Consider the following 15387-nt stretch of genomic DNA (forward strand, 5'->3'; position numbering starts at 1 on the left):
TGACATTTGATTAAGAACATGTCAAGTAACGCCCAGCAAAGTGAAAAATAGTCTTCCAACAGCTCTGATGAGAGATGATATTTTTTCACTCTACGCACCCGTTGTCCTGGTTTTCCATCCTTTCCATCTGGGCCTTCTATACCAGGGGGGCCCTGAAAAGAGACAGACATATGAAGTACTTATGCACACACAGGATTCTGATTGTAGAAAGATGACGGCCTTGAGCAGACAGAAGGCACATGAGCACCATGAAGCTGGTTTCCTTAAAATTATGAAGACGTTTATCTCTATGTGGGGTTTCTGATTAAAAACGATTATAACATAAAACATAACCAAAGGAAAAAAATGTGTTTTGCAGTAGAAACCACACAGGATTTTTCTGCACTTTTACTGCTTTTGGTCCTTTGGTGTCAAACGGTAATAAATGCAGTCCCTCTTCTGCAAGGATGCTCTGGCTCTGATCCACGTGGGCCGAGCTCAGCTACTTAATACATCTGTAAGGTCCCTGGCACGTCCTTAGGACCTGTTTCCACTCCCATTTTGGAGCATGGTTCACATTGTATGGATTCAGCTCACTGTCCAGTTCCTGTTGCTGGGTAGTGGTCAGCAGGTTTGCAGCAGAACTCTGAGCAGTGCCTCAGTCTAAGCAAGGAGCACCTTTATGGTTCCATCCTTCATCACTGACAGCGAAACAGAGATTTGCTTTGCAAAACCTCAATCACGGTTATGGCAACAAAGATCACAGTGGATTTGAATTTGTCCACAATTAATGTCCTCCCCAAAAACATTCCATCCAACACGCCTTGCCTTAGGTTTTGAACGTGCTGGTCTAAAATGCATGCATTAGGAACTGCATCTCTTCATACAGAAGGATTAAGAAGTATTTCATGACTGTGTTCTCTGTCCATGCATCATGCACAGAGGTCCATGAGCTGGTTTTGGTGAAAATGTCCTGCTGTCAATGCCTACGTTAATTCACAAACATTATAAAATAAAATAAATTCCCACTGTGAACTACACAGGCAAATGACCTAAGGCGCCCTGCAGGTGATGGAGCTTCTTTACCGTCTTAGCTGCTTCGCCATAAAGCTGCACATTTTACTGTCACCAAAATCCTTACAGCAAAGAGTATCCATATACTAACTCCTTAGCAGGCTTCTCCCCTATGAACAGGCAGAGGTCAAATAAGCCCCAATCAGATAGTAAAAATGCATTCATTGTCCCAGCTCTTTCGTGGTATCTCAAGGCAAAGAACAAGACAGAGTAACATTGGCTTGCAATAGCGGAGCATGGAACACCCACTATGTCCATTGTGTGTCCTCAGTAGAAACTCATTCAGCATATTTTTGACATTTGTCTGAAGGTCAGAGCAGCAGGAATGTGGGTTAAATGCTTACACTTATCCTTTTATTTGTTACAATCAAGCCGTAATGGGGTGCAAGCATACCTCAGTTTATTCACATCCTTGACAATCTTGGAAGGGGAAATTGAATACAGGGAAATTAGACAGGCAGGGAGTTGAGACAAACAATAAAAAATTACTTGAAAAGGCAAATTCAATGAAAGAGTACAGTGAACGGAATTACTAGCAGGAAAAAAATGAAGGAATGATTGACAACAGTAATGAGTGAGAGAAGGAAATTAAAGCAAACTTCTTTATAAGTACTGGAACAACACCATCCCCAAGATCATGTATGGAATAAAATAAAATAAAAAAAACACTGATAATCACTGATTTAAAAATGTTGAAACACTGGAATACATTGAAAAAACCTACTAGGATTCACAGCACATAACAACAGGAAAGCTTACCTGTAAGCCAGGTTGTCCTGGTGATCCAGGAGGTCCATTCTGCCCCGGAGAACCCCGCATTCCCTCGCTGCCCTGGAGACAAAGGCAGAGAAATAACTTATATTATGAAAGAAATGCCTTTCTAAACACATCCAGTTCTAGAGGCCAAAATTCCAATACAGAATTGCATATTCTGTTACAACAATCATTTCTGGAGGTAACTATATCAGCTTGTCATTAGGACAGAACTGCAGGCGTCCAATTATTCAAAAGATTAATTGATGGTAAAACAGATTCCTGTTGAACAAGTACCTTACCTTCAGTCACACTCTTTTTGGCGGATACTCTTATCTAATCAAAGATTCCTTCCCTTTCATTCCTTTCTTTCATCATCTTCGTGCGCCTGATCCTACTTTGTACTCATCAGTTGATGAGCTCTTTTACTAAATGTATTTCCAGTGTTCAATTAAATATATCACCTTCTAAAACTACAGGGTTTAAGCCTTGCAGAGACTGTTGCAAACAAATGACTGTAACAGATCATCATGAGCTGTGCCTCAATTGTTTGGATTGGGGCCACGACTCCAAGTAGTGCAGGGAATGTGCCTGGATGAATCTGAAGGTGATCCACAACCGCAAAGACAAGCTGTATGTAGGTGACCACTGCAGGAAGTCCTTTAGATTTCTTTAAACTCTAAATGAATGACAAGGGCTCATTCCCGCTCTTGGGTCTGGTCCGTTTCTTTTCAATGGAAAGTAACTGAAAATCCAAGACATCTGCCACAAATCTAATGACCATGGGGAGTGAAGCAGATTCCGCTAAGGAATGGGGGGACGGGGGAGGGCTGATGCCAACACCATATCAGGGGAATTATCCAGTCCACTGGTCTCTTGTAGGTCCATATAAAAATTGTCATCGAATGAAGGGACAAATTAATTTCCATCATCATCAAGATCACTGTCATCATCAAACAGTGGCTGACTCTTTTCAGAATCTGATCCAAAACGTTTGTGGAGCAGTGGGCAGTGGCTCCTGGGCAAGCAGTTTCCTCAGAACGTACTCGGTCAGGGCACGTTCGAAGTGTGCCAGAACACAGCTTTGACTGAGGTCGAGACTGATTTGGTTCGGAGTTGGATAGGACAATCAGATTGACATCCTCCAGCATAAGCAGCAATGGTGCCTATGTCCGTTTGGTGGAACCAGTAACGCTCATGGTGATGGGCGTGGAGTTGGCTTTGATGTTGTAGCTCAATCCAAAGCTGGTTTGTCTGACACAGAAGGGGCCAATGGCAGACCCATCAGAGGTAAACCAACCACCCGACTGGAAGCCTCCACAGATCCACTGGACCTGCAGGCATGCCAGAGGGAGTCAGTAGGGTGCTAAATATGTGAAGAATGGCATCCTTAAGTGCCTCTATCTGGTGTGGTGTTTTTGACTTAACTGAAAATCCAGGGTGCATTGGCAGAAGCTGTGGAATCGGCTCTTCACTAGGGGGTCAGGAGTGAGAATGGAGACACCTTGACACCCTAACAACTTTTCAGAGGAAGAGTGGCAAAGCTGGGACTAGGCCTTCTTCTGCTTCTTTTTTGACTTGGTCTTACCCAGGGACGTGGATCGTGATGATGGCCTGATGCTGGACTAGCCCTGAGAAGGGGAATGGGTCAGAGGCCTACACTTGAGTTGTAAATGGTCCTTAGGATCTTATGGGGCTTCGTCTTTTGTTCAGCAATGTACAGTTTAGCTTCATGGGCATGGATCGCCTTAAGGCTCATGAGGGCACAGTCCCTGCATGACTTGGAGTTGTAACCCAAAATCCAGAGGCACACCGCACAGGGATCTGTCACAGACATTTGTCTGGAACAGTCCCTACAATGCTTAAACTCTGTAGTTTTCGGAGGTTATATATTCCCTTACACATTGGAAATTAAGTTGGAAAAGGTTCATCAACTGATGAGAAAAAAGTAGTAGCTAGCTCTCGAACTGCGTACGAAGGCACTGAAAGAAAGGAGCAAAAGATAAGGAATCTGTTGTTAGAAAGATATATTGGAAATATTGATCACCAGTGGAATTATTAACAAACTAACATGTAGGATAACACCTTTGTTGAAAGCATTCTGAGAGGGTGACAATGACTAGCCCATGATGCAAGTCTAACCAAACTAAAGCATAAAGGGATTACCTGGACTTAAGAACAGGATCTCGAATGTCGGGGCATTAAGGCAGAGCCAGTTCCAGCGCATTTCGTATTAGACATTCAAGACTTGCTGAAGACACATCGAAGTAGAAATATCCACAGATTATGTAATGGGAGTTTGTGTATACTTTTTAGCCTCCTATAGTGCTTTTGTGGTACAGCTGAGCTGCAGACACGCATGGCAGATGCACATGGTGGGGCTACGATGACACACGGGTGCTCCAACATTTGCAGGGGGTCATTGTTCATGCTCGTGAGTGAGCAAATGTGCCCTTTGCCTGTAGCGAGTTAATGATGCATGGCAGGCTCCTGGGAGGTGCACTAGTGTGCACCACATAAGAAGTGGTGCACAGTTAGAGTGCTCTCCAAGGTTGCCTTTTGGTAAGGTGTATGTGCCCCTCAGACATCCTAAGTATGGAAGGGTGAAACTGTACATCACACTCTCATGCAGGGCGATCTCTGACCTACCTTTATAAGCAGACCAATCTGCCTCCACTGAAATACTGAGCAGCAGTCCATCTTTCAATGCTGCACTATCCACAGAGCAGGTCCAACTTTTTACCAGCAGTGGGAACAGCACATGTTTTTGTACTTTTGATCCATGTACCAAATCAATGTAACACAGCCAAAGGATTTTAGACACTTTACCACATACTTGGCTGCTGTCAGCCCACATTTGATGTTACATGTATTAGTTGTGAAAACGAATGCTAACAGTACTACAAAGACATTGAATGGGCTGGCGATATTGTTAACCCTTGTAAGGGGGTCCAAGTGATGTACACTGAGATGGCCAGGTAAGAGGCCAATTGTAACTGTTGAAACCTGATGGTCAGCAAAAAGGTGAGTGGTTGGAGGGTCAGTCGATCAAGGCTGCCCACCAGCATTGTACCACCTAGTCAGAGAAGTTTTAAGTCATGGGCAAAGTGCCAAGGGCTCCAGACTTTCAGGGGCTTCTTCATACAGTCAGCTCTATTCTGCAGAGAGTTTTGCCCTGATGACCTTGAACGACTCCTAAACAGATTGTTTTAAATACTGTTTTCTTTTGATTATTTCTTTATGTGGGTGATGTCTGAGACTATTACAGACATTTTACGAAGAAATGTTGTGTTTGTTTCAAGCAACATCCATAGAAAGGTTTCTTTTATATCGAAATAGGAACTCACATATGAGAAATGGAAGGGTGTCACAGAAATTATTAGCTGTAATGTTAATGAGCTACTGCTGTGTTACAATATTAAAAACTTCACTACTCCTGAATATTAGATGTAAACACATTTAGGGCCAGATGTAGCAAAGGTTTTTACCCATTTTGTGTCTATGGGAAAAAGTGTTCGTACATATGGCCCTAAGAATTTAGATGTGTGTCTGTGCACTGTCAACAACCTGGCCAAAGAGGGCATGAAACAGCTTGAATTGGATAATAAATTCAAAGCTGTTCCGAAAAGGGTCCCCCAAAATACGTTTGGGCCAGGGCCCCCAAAATGCTTTCGGTGACCGTGGATTTAGTGTGTCAAATTCCATACAGTAGTCGAGGGCGATGAAAGCACTTGCTTGCCTCAGTCCCTCGGCAAGGATGGAACCCAGCCTAGGAGTCACTCAGGCGGTGTTTCTGTTGCAGGATGGCTGACAGGAATGTACTTATACGCTCGAAGTTGCTGGCTAGGCAGAGGCCAGGATATAGGTCAATAGATGGTGCGAGAATCTGTGTCCAGATCTGGCTTCTTCATCATAATGGAAATCAAAGTGCGTGAGTGGCAGAGATACATTTATGAGCTCTGGGGAGGTACTGGCAAACGTACTGGTGATTGATTTAAGAGAAGGTACAAAACATTTGATGACTCTGTAGGGACTGTGGACCGCTGGTTCATGTTTAAAGGAAAACAAACCCACTTACTATTTTACTGTGTATTTTAATTGGTCTCCCCTATGTAAATATATTAAAAGGGGCCATTCAGCATAGGGAAAACAGTTTTCCTTACCCAGCTCCACGCCTTTATCTATTAACAACACTAGGCCTTCTAGAATACTGCTTGGTTTGATTATGGCTGCTGGGATTTTGAGATCTACTGTGACCTAATTCACTGGATTGTCCCTTTGATGTATACATAATTAGCAAGCCTCTGTCGTGTTTGCACCTGCCTTTTACTTTTTAGGATAGGAGCCATTCTGAGAAGAAATTATACACCTCTCCAGCAGGTGGCAGGACAGCCCCAAGAATGCAAAAGCATTTTGATATAATAGAATCACTGAGCCCTTCAACGGCAAGGACACTGGCAGACTAATTGACAGAGGATTGGAACGTGCTCTGCTCTCACCCTGAGGTTTTGAATTGCAAACAAAATAAAGCAACGGAGCGAATGCCCCTGGTTATCTCACACCACCCGGGCACTGGCACACCTCAGCAGCATCATAAACATCTGAAGGCATTGCTCAGCGGAGGTGAAGAGCTAAAGGACATAGTCACACAACCACATATCATTACTTACTGTCAGACACCATATCTGGCAGGGAGGCTAATTAGACACAAATCCACAGTGTTACAGGAGCAAATGCTGACTGCAAGAAATCCCTCTCAATGGGGAACGTTCCAGGGCCCGCCAACACGTGCACACGCATCTGCCACCCAGGCACCGCAGAACAAACACATATGCAAGGTTACACGGATGCACGATGTAGAACTTGGCTCTAGCCGTGGCGGATTTATGAATAGGAACCTGAGCCATGCAGCGCTGTGTGCAGAACCGCCCGTCACAGCCAAAGCTTGGATGAGGGACACGGCTGATATTTAGGTGAACAAAGTTAGGGCACTCTAAAAACTTGGCGTGAGTGGTGATACAAGGCTCATAATTCAATTTGTGGAGTTTTAAACTCGCACCACTGCCATTATTTAAACCATAGCTACACAAGTATTAACTATAGTGTTCCGTATATTGCTGCTAACACTCTGGTCAAAGCTGACCTCTCCCTCAGACAAAGTAATCAGCCTCCTATTTGTGAACTGCAGTTATCTATCTGTGTGACAAAGATGCATGTACTCCACAGTGACCCATCTTACTTCTGTGCAGAAAACATGTAAAAACACCTTCCACATCATAGAATGTTTCTTCTAGGTCACAAATGATGCCATCTAAAGGAAGGATATATATGTCCTAAAAACTACTGTATTATGCTATAGTCAATGTATTCTTAAAAAAGTGAAACTATTTTTTCCAGAAAGAGACTTCAAGACTGCTGCTCAAGCCCTCCTACTCTTGCATATGGATGGTGGTAACGCACTGCTCCATGGCCTCCCAGACACCTTACTGGCCCCCCTTAAGTCCATCCTACACATTGCAGTACATCTCATCCTGGGCCAAAAAAAATATAATCACATCCCTCCTTCTTAATGGAACTCCTCTTGCCTGCCTACGCCATCTTCAAAACCAGCTGCATCATGTACAAAGCCATCACGTCTATCACCACTGCTTATCTTAGAGACAAGCTCGCTATTTCTGGTGGTCTTCAGCTCCAGGACACAGTCAGACTGCAGACTAAGATTAAAAAAGAAAAACATAAGGTAGCAGGCCTTCTTCATCTACACAGTCAGGATCTGAAACAATACCTTGTACTTATTGGGACTGCCCCAGTGCTGCTCCAATTGAGGAGAGAGTTGTAGACTAACCTCTTTAAAGAACACATCACAGTGCATAACCTGTCCATAATCCAATTACCTCTCCTATCACTTCTTGACCTTATGCTTCTCTTTGTCCCTTGACAGAGCTCCATTACCTTTTGGCTAGGTTCACAGTCTATAAATTCCATTTACATACATACAATATGTCAGCTTTAGGGGTCGGAAAGAGAGGGACAAACCGAATGCCTCTATTTGAAAGCATAGAACGGAATGACCAGCTGGTCATGCACTAGGATGCTGCTCCTCTGCATCTCTTTGGACGATGCTTCTGTGACCAAAAATGTCTTCAAACAAGACTTGCACTGCCTCTCTCTTTGAATCTAAGGAGCATGTTGAGATAAGGAGATAATCCAATCACTAGGATCGGCCATCATATTTGGGTGGGGGGGGGCCTGGCCTGAATAAATAAGTTGCTTACCTTTGGAAATGCTTTTTCTAATGGAAAATCTATCTAACCACAGATGCCTCGGGCATGGCCAACAAGATGGCCGAGCGGCAGCACTAACAGCGTGCCAGCAGAAATCCTACAACATCCTGACACCCCCTGGTGCTCTCCACCCCGGATCAGCGAGTGGTAATGCTGTCTGGGATGGGCGTGGGCCCGGTGGAGTGCGGCAGAGACCCGGGGAGCCAAGGCCAAGGGGCGGCTGGAAGACACCTGGGCCGGGCAGATCAGTGCGGCTGGAGGTGAGGCTGCGCAGTGTGGCAGGGAGTGCGGTGGCCTCTGAAGCCTTTCCGGAAGGCCCGGGGACCGAACGCATATCCCCCCCAGCAGGCTGATAATAAAGATGTGGATACCTTGGCAGAGGGGTGGTGACTGCAGGTGGGCCTGCCGCCGCCCCCTCACTGGCTGCAAAGACATGCGGGCCGACTGCTGAGGCCCGGCGGCCTGGCCCCTGACTAGAGTGACCGCATGGGCCGCATGAGCGTCTGAAGGTGAGGTCTGCCCTGGGGACCAATAAGGTCTTGTGGAACGACACGGATGGAAGCGGGGCAGTGCGGCAAGACACAGAGTGCGGTGGCCCCCCTCAGTCTGGTGCAGGAGCCGTAGGGTGCGCCCCTGGGCAGAGAAGCAATGACCGTAAGGGGGCCTACCCCCCCAACTGGCAGAAGAGATGCACAGGCCGACAGTCGAGGCTTGGCAGCCGAACCCTACAAGGAGGGTCGTAGGGGGGGGGAGTGGCATGTACGCAGCAGGTGTGGCAGATAGTGAGGCCTGCCAGGGGGACTAGCGGGGCAGCGACAATGCTTTGTTGGAGGCGTTGATAGTGGAGGATGCCCCCCATCCCCAGCACGCCATCCGGGAACATTCTAGAACTGAATGAGCCACAGTGCTGCGAGGTCCCCACTGGGAGGAAGATTTGGCACCCAAATCAAGTGCCTTGAAGTCAACGGTGACCCGGTGCTGGGTAGACAACGTCGATGAAGTAGGTTTGGCTGGGGTTACAATTGAGAGTGGGTAAGCATTGGACAAATGGAGGTTTCCACATAACTGTTGGAGAGGACGTGCTGTCTGTGTGCCTGTGCCTTGGGCGCCCTGTTCTGCTGCTTTCGACTGCCCACCCCCTTCTATGTTACATCGCCCAGTGCTGGTCGCTACCTGGGGGCAAAAGCATAATTCCAAATGACATTGATTAGCATAGGGTGGCCTGTGTGCTGTCACCCACGTGACTCCTGTTGTGGTTAGGATGAGCCCAGAGGGATCCAGGCCTGGACACTGAGAACCCTTTGTAGGTGCTGCGGCTCACCTGCCATAGAACCTGGCCAGCAACACCAGCAGGGCAGACGGACTCGAAATAGTGCCTGTGGAGCTGATAAGTCTGCCCGATTGGTCAGGGTCGGCCTCTTTTCACCAGTTTTAAAAAACATTACAGCATGGGTACGGACAGAGCGGCCAGGAGTTCACAGCAGAGAAAAATGGACCGATATACAGCACAGACCGCAAATGGTGGTCAACATGAAGGGGGAGGGGATGTGCAGCCTCCTGCAGACCCTCTATGTCTGAAATATTAGCAGCCATAGAGTCAACAGGGCAAGCAGTGCAAATGAAAATTGACACCATTGCCTAGATGTTAATCTTCCCCGGGCTGTCCTGCGTAAGGAGGCCGAAAGATTGACAGAGACCGAAAATCAGGTGAAGGAACGCGCAATGAGATGGCAAAACTCGGAGCCATGGTGATAACACTTAAAGCCCACTCAAAGGCACTGGAGGCCCACATAAATGACACAGAGGGTAGATCCCGTAGAAACAATCTCAGGTTTGTGGGATTCTCTCAGAGGTGAACAGGCTGGAGGCATTTCTGGCAGAATGGATAGCGTCAACCCTCTTGATGGTGAACCTCTCTAAGTTTTTTGCAATTGAACAGGCCCACAGGTCTTTGACCCCACCTCCTCCACCAGAGGTGCCCCCATGCACTATAATAGCATGACTGCTCAATCCTAAGGACCGAGATGACATTCTGTGTGTAGTTCAAACACAAAGCAATCCACAGTATGAGAATTGTACTTTCAGGATCTTCCCAGATTATACCAGAACAGTGCAGCGGCAGAGACAGTCCTACAGTGCAGTGAAGCAAAAACTAAAAACCATTGGACTGAAATATATGCTTCTTTACCCGGCTAAACTAAAGGTACTTCACGAGGGCTGCACGCACTTCTTTTTGACACCGTGCCTTGGGCTGGCGCTTCAGTCCCACAGGGACCTCCACAGGTCCCCACAGGGACCTTGCAGGCACATCGGGAGATGGAGAAAATTCCTCCCCTCCGCAGAGAGGATCGTAGTGCGCCTGGATGGCTCCTTGGACCTTGAGTCACGGAGGCTGGAGAGGAAAGAGACAAGGGCCCTGGTTGAATCTGTTACTTGTGCTGGGTTGCTTGAGGAGACAGCGGACAAGCAGGGAAGTATCTTGTGGTCAAAGAAGGAGGCAGAGCAGAGGAGTGGCAACAACACTGATAGTAGCAAAGTGACTACATGTAAGAAAGAAAGCCACGGAGGGGTTTGTGCCTGGACGGGAAGACACAATTAATAATATAGCAGTCTACTACTGATTTCAATAATGCCTCCCTTGCCGCAAACGGATACAAGAGGCATCTATGATTGTTATCTCTTAGGTTCCCTTGCTGATGGCACTGGGTAATAGAGAGGTATGATGGTGGATATGGGCCGGGACGGAGGGGGATCTAGGCAGGGGTGTCAGAGAGGGGGCCAGAGGAAAACAGAAGGGGGATCTTACTCAACCTACAGTATCTGCAATTTTTCATTTTTGCTCTTACACTTAACGTTCATAATCTGTTAAGCTACAGCTAGAGTTATTCAGTTTACAACTTCCCTGTATCCCCTGCTTCTCTTTAGGGTGTGGGATATGCAGCGGAAACCCTAAATGTACACTGGGTCCGAAGGGAGAAGGAGTGGGACACACAGGTGGACCACCTCTTTCCCTTGTAGGTACACAACGTAGGGAGTCTACTCCTTGTGACCCATTATACCCAGCTAGACTGGAGAAATGTTAGAGTTGCTTTTTATCAGGGTTGGGCTCCACTGGGGGTTGGGCAAACATCAGTTATGTTTCAGACTGTTTACCCAGGGGTTTGTTATGCTGCTGTTTTTAAACAACAATATGCACAGGAGGAAAAACACTATGACAGGTGGATAGAGGGGTGTACACATGAATCTCGTGGATGGAGGAAAACAGGGTATCGATTGAGTTATGGCTAATATAGTTCAAATGCTTACTTGGAATGTGAGAGGCCTGAATATGTTTATAAAAAGATATCGAACTCACACATACCTTAAGAGAACACGTGCCAATACAGTGTTCTTCCACGAAACACACGTGCTAGGGACCAAGGCCTACAAACTCCAAAAAGGATGGCAGGGACAACTCTGTTCTTCTACGTATTACTCATATGCCAGAGGAGTGTCTATATTAGTGGCTCCGTGTACCCTGTTCCAGCTGAGGGGACACATGTTTGATATCACTGAGAGATATGTGCTGCTGCATGGTTTGCTGGATGGCATGGAAGTATGCCTGGTAAATGTGTATGCTTCTAATACGGATGACAGGGAATTTTTTTCTGCACTTGCAACTGAACTAATACTATACACGGGGTTACCTATGATATGGGCAGGAGATTTTAACTGCATCTTAGATGGGCAGCGAGACAGACACCCACCGCGAATGGGCACGAAGCCCTGTGTGACAGCAGGGTTGAGCAAAACTATGTCTAAATTACAGGTAATAGATATGTGGAGGGAATTACACCCCAGACTTCAGGAATACTCATGCTACTCTCCCACTAATGGAGCGCATAGTCACCTAGATAATTTCCTACTTACTAATCAGAGAATCATAGATGCGCTGACTGCAAGCTACCAGGTGCACATTCTATCTGATCACGCCCCACTCATGTTAGAGAGCACACTACGGAGCGATAGACCAAGTGTCCCCCTCTGGAGGCTACGCCCGGGAGTACTAGATGACATTGAATATGATTTAGACATGAGGGAGGCTCTTGGTGGGTACTTTACCACAAATTGGAACACAGCGGGCTTGAGGGGCACAGAGTGGGGGGCATTTAAGGTGGTGGCAAGGGGAGTCAGCCTTAGTAAAACATATGGTATCTGAAAGAAATTTGAAAAGGAGCTAGGAGCAGCAGAAGGGATGCCTCGCAGCAATGCAGGGTACGCTTATGGGTGGCGAAAGTGGGAACAAAGCACTTGCGGAACTCCATAGAAAGGTGGCAGAGATTTGGGATAGATTAGATCGCTATGTTCGGAAAGACTACCGACAGAAAATGTATAGAGAGGGAGATAGATTGGGTCATCTATTATCCTGGCTACTTGAAAGGAAATGTCCGCCACCCCTTAAACTCGCCCTAAGCGGCCCTAATGGAATTCAGGTACTATTATAATCATGCTCTCGAAGCCGGAAAAGGACCCCATTGATCCCGGGTCATATAGGCCATTATCAATGCTTAATGTAGACAGTAAGTTATTGGCCAAGGTGATCCGACTGAACAAGGTCATTACGAGGTTGGTCCCTGACGATCTATGCGGTTTTATCCCAGGGTGGGTCACACACATGAATCTGAGACGTATGTTGCATGTAATGCATGCCTCGGGGCCCTCAGCCCTGAAGGCTGCCCTTGTAGCATTAGATATTGAAAAGGCCTTTGACACCCTCTCCTTGTTCTATTTGTGGGAGGTACTCCGGCGGATGGGACTCGGCGAGGGTTTTGTGGACTGGGTGCGGCTATTGTATCACAGGCCAATGGTGTGGGTGGGAGCAGAGGTTTCGGAGATCCTCCATATCGAACATGGCACCCGACAGGACTGCCCACTCTCCCGCTCCTATTTGCCCTGGCTATGGAACCATTGGTGGTATACCTTAGGGAACAGATGAGAGAGTGGGGGATAAAGGTGGGAGACCAGACCCACATTGTGTCAATGTATGCGGACGATACATTAGTATATGTATGGGACCCACAGCAGTTGGTCCCAAGACTGCTATAGGTGATGGAGGACTTTGGGAGGGTGTCAGGGCTCATGGTAAACTGCTGCAAAACAATACTGTTTCAACTAGCTACACCGGCTAGGACTAATGCTGAGGACCTGCCGAATGTGGGTCTCCCATGGGAGTTACCCAGCTTTCGCTATCTAGGGCTGCAGATAGCACATGACCCACTAATGCAATACATCCTTAATATGGGTAGAGTGCTTGCAGGTTTACATGAATCAGTCAGGTTCTGGACGGGCTGCCACTGTATGTTATGGGCAGAGTGGCACTGAGTGAGATGATCCTACTACTATGCTGTCTTTACCTTACGCAACATTCGTTTTGCACTCTGCCTGCATTGGTGTTTAAACAACTAGATGAAATATTGGTAAAATTGGTCTGAGCGGGCAAACAGAGCAGAGTCCGGCTTGAAGTCCTAAAATTAGATATGGAACAGGGGGACCTTGGACTCCCTGACCTTCAGTCGTTTTACTTTTCGGGGAGACTGCAATACGCCACACTATGGTGCGAGGCAAAGACTAGCTCTCTGGGTTCATGGGAACACAACAGCTGCCACAACTCTTGATGAGTGAGAGGGGCTACCCAAGCCAGTTCTGCTGATAGTTGAACAGGTGACACAAGTTTGGGGGAGGGTAGTCTGCACTGTCCTTCGGCATGCCCCATAACCTTGGCTGGTTGCTACCGTTTCGCCACCTTCAAGAGGACATGGATTTCACTCCATGAATGACAGGTGGCTGTATTAATGTGGGCAAACTGTACCTTATTGATGCCATTATGTTGCCAGCAGAGGTTGAACTCCATTATCAAGTATGTTATAAGTGGCAATTTATACAGTATTGGAGTATGGCCCGCACTGTACGAGGAATATGGACCTTGAATCCGGATGAGCGGGGACAATCTTCGGTACTGCAAATGCATCTAGACCCTGGTTCATCCAGGGGCATCATCTCCCGCCCGATAAGGCCCTGAAGTGCGATAGACAATCTAGCCTCACTTGTAATCGCGCAGCCTGGGATGATATACTAGGGACCCCCCTTGCAGACGGGGAATGGCACAGAACCCTGTTGCAGGTTTGAGAAGTGGCCAGTAACGCCTGTTTTAAACTTGTGCAATTCTACTTCATGCACAGGGCTTACCTTGAGCTTGCATGAAGCATACCTGTTGCACCCGGCCTGCTGTGCCAGATGCAACAAAACTCTGGCTGGGTTCGGACATGTAGCATGGGAATGTGCACCAGTCAGAAAATTTTGGGAAGAAGTAAGACTGGAACTAGATACGGTAACAGCACATAGGGTGGACTCCTCAGTACAACACTGTATCCTGAGCTTACTACCTTCACCCATAAAGGGGGAAAAATCAGATACAGGTTTGCCCAGCTGGGAATGGTACTTGCAAGGTGATGCAAGGCTATACACTGGGCCAGCTCTGAGAGACCAGGGTTGATGACATGGAAGGGGGACTGCATGGAGTGGGCTACGGCTGAAGAAAATAGACTGCGTCGGGTGTGCAATGATGATAAAGCTGAGAGTGACCTGGAGGAATGGAAGGATATGGTCGAACGGCTAGCATGCACTGCATTGGATGGTGAGCAAGTGGCTACCCCCTGAGCTGCTGGGGAGGTGGTGGGCTCTCCCAGGGCTATAACCTCTTCCTGATATGTGACATATACAACAAAACAAAACAACAATTCATAGCATCCACATGGGGGCACTCCACATTGCTAGACGCCACACAGGCTCCCAATCGCCAGGGGATGTTCTCCCTTACTGACTGGATCACAGATTTTTGGCTGAGGGGAGTGGACTGAAGTCGGTACGATGTGGCCTCGGTGGGGCCCTCCCACCCTCTTCTCCAGTCTATGTCCTTCATGTGTTTTAGATGTTCCAATGTGCACTAAGGTTTGTGATGTCTCCTGTGCATAACTTGTGTTATTCTGTAAGCTAAAATCTTAATAAAATATATTTGAAAAAAAACACTGATGCCTACCTTCATAATATCCCCAGACACCAGACTGGATCCAGAAGATTTTTCAGCATAGCCCCTATGTGACAGCAGGTACCATTGTTTGACTTTGTGAAGATTTCGCTTTGCCCTTGAACTGATGACTGGAAACCACATACAGGCACCACCCAAGTGAGCTGATGTCCATTCATTTCTGAAAACTGTCTGCTCCCAAAGACCAGTTGTTTGGACCAGCTCGTAGATGTC

General features: G+C 47.0%; 1 protein-coding gene across 4 annotated transcripts in view; it reads right to left on the minus strand.

Annotated features, from left to right (window-relative positions):
• The window catches only part of COL16A1 (collagen type XVI alpha 1 chain), a 717464-nt gene that overhangs the window by 80740 nt on the left and 621337 nt on the right, over positions 1 to 15387 (minus strand). For all 4 annotated transcript variants that reach the window (XM_069223294.1, XM_069223295.1, XM_069223297.1 and 1 more), the window contains 2 exons: positions 1813 to 1884; positions 99 to 152 (listed from right to left, as the gene is read on the minus strand). In XM_069223294.1, the coding sequence (XP_069079395.1) occupies positions 99 to 152; positions 1813 to 1884 (126 nt within the window). The remainder of the gene's footprint in view (positions 1 to 98; positions 153 to 1812; positions 1885 to 15387) is intronic.

Source organism: Pleurodeles waltl, chromosome 3_1 (assembly GCF_031143425.1).
Source record: "Pleurodeles waltl isolate 20211129_DDA chromosome 3_1, aPleWal1.hap1.20221129, whole genome shotgun sequence".
Taxonomy (NCBI): Eukaryota; Metazoa; Chordata; class Amphibia; order Caudata; family Salamandridae; genus Pleurodeles; species Pleurodeles waltl.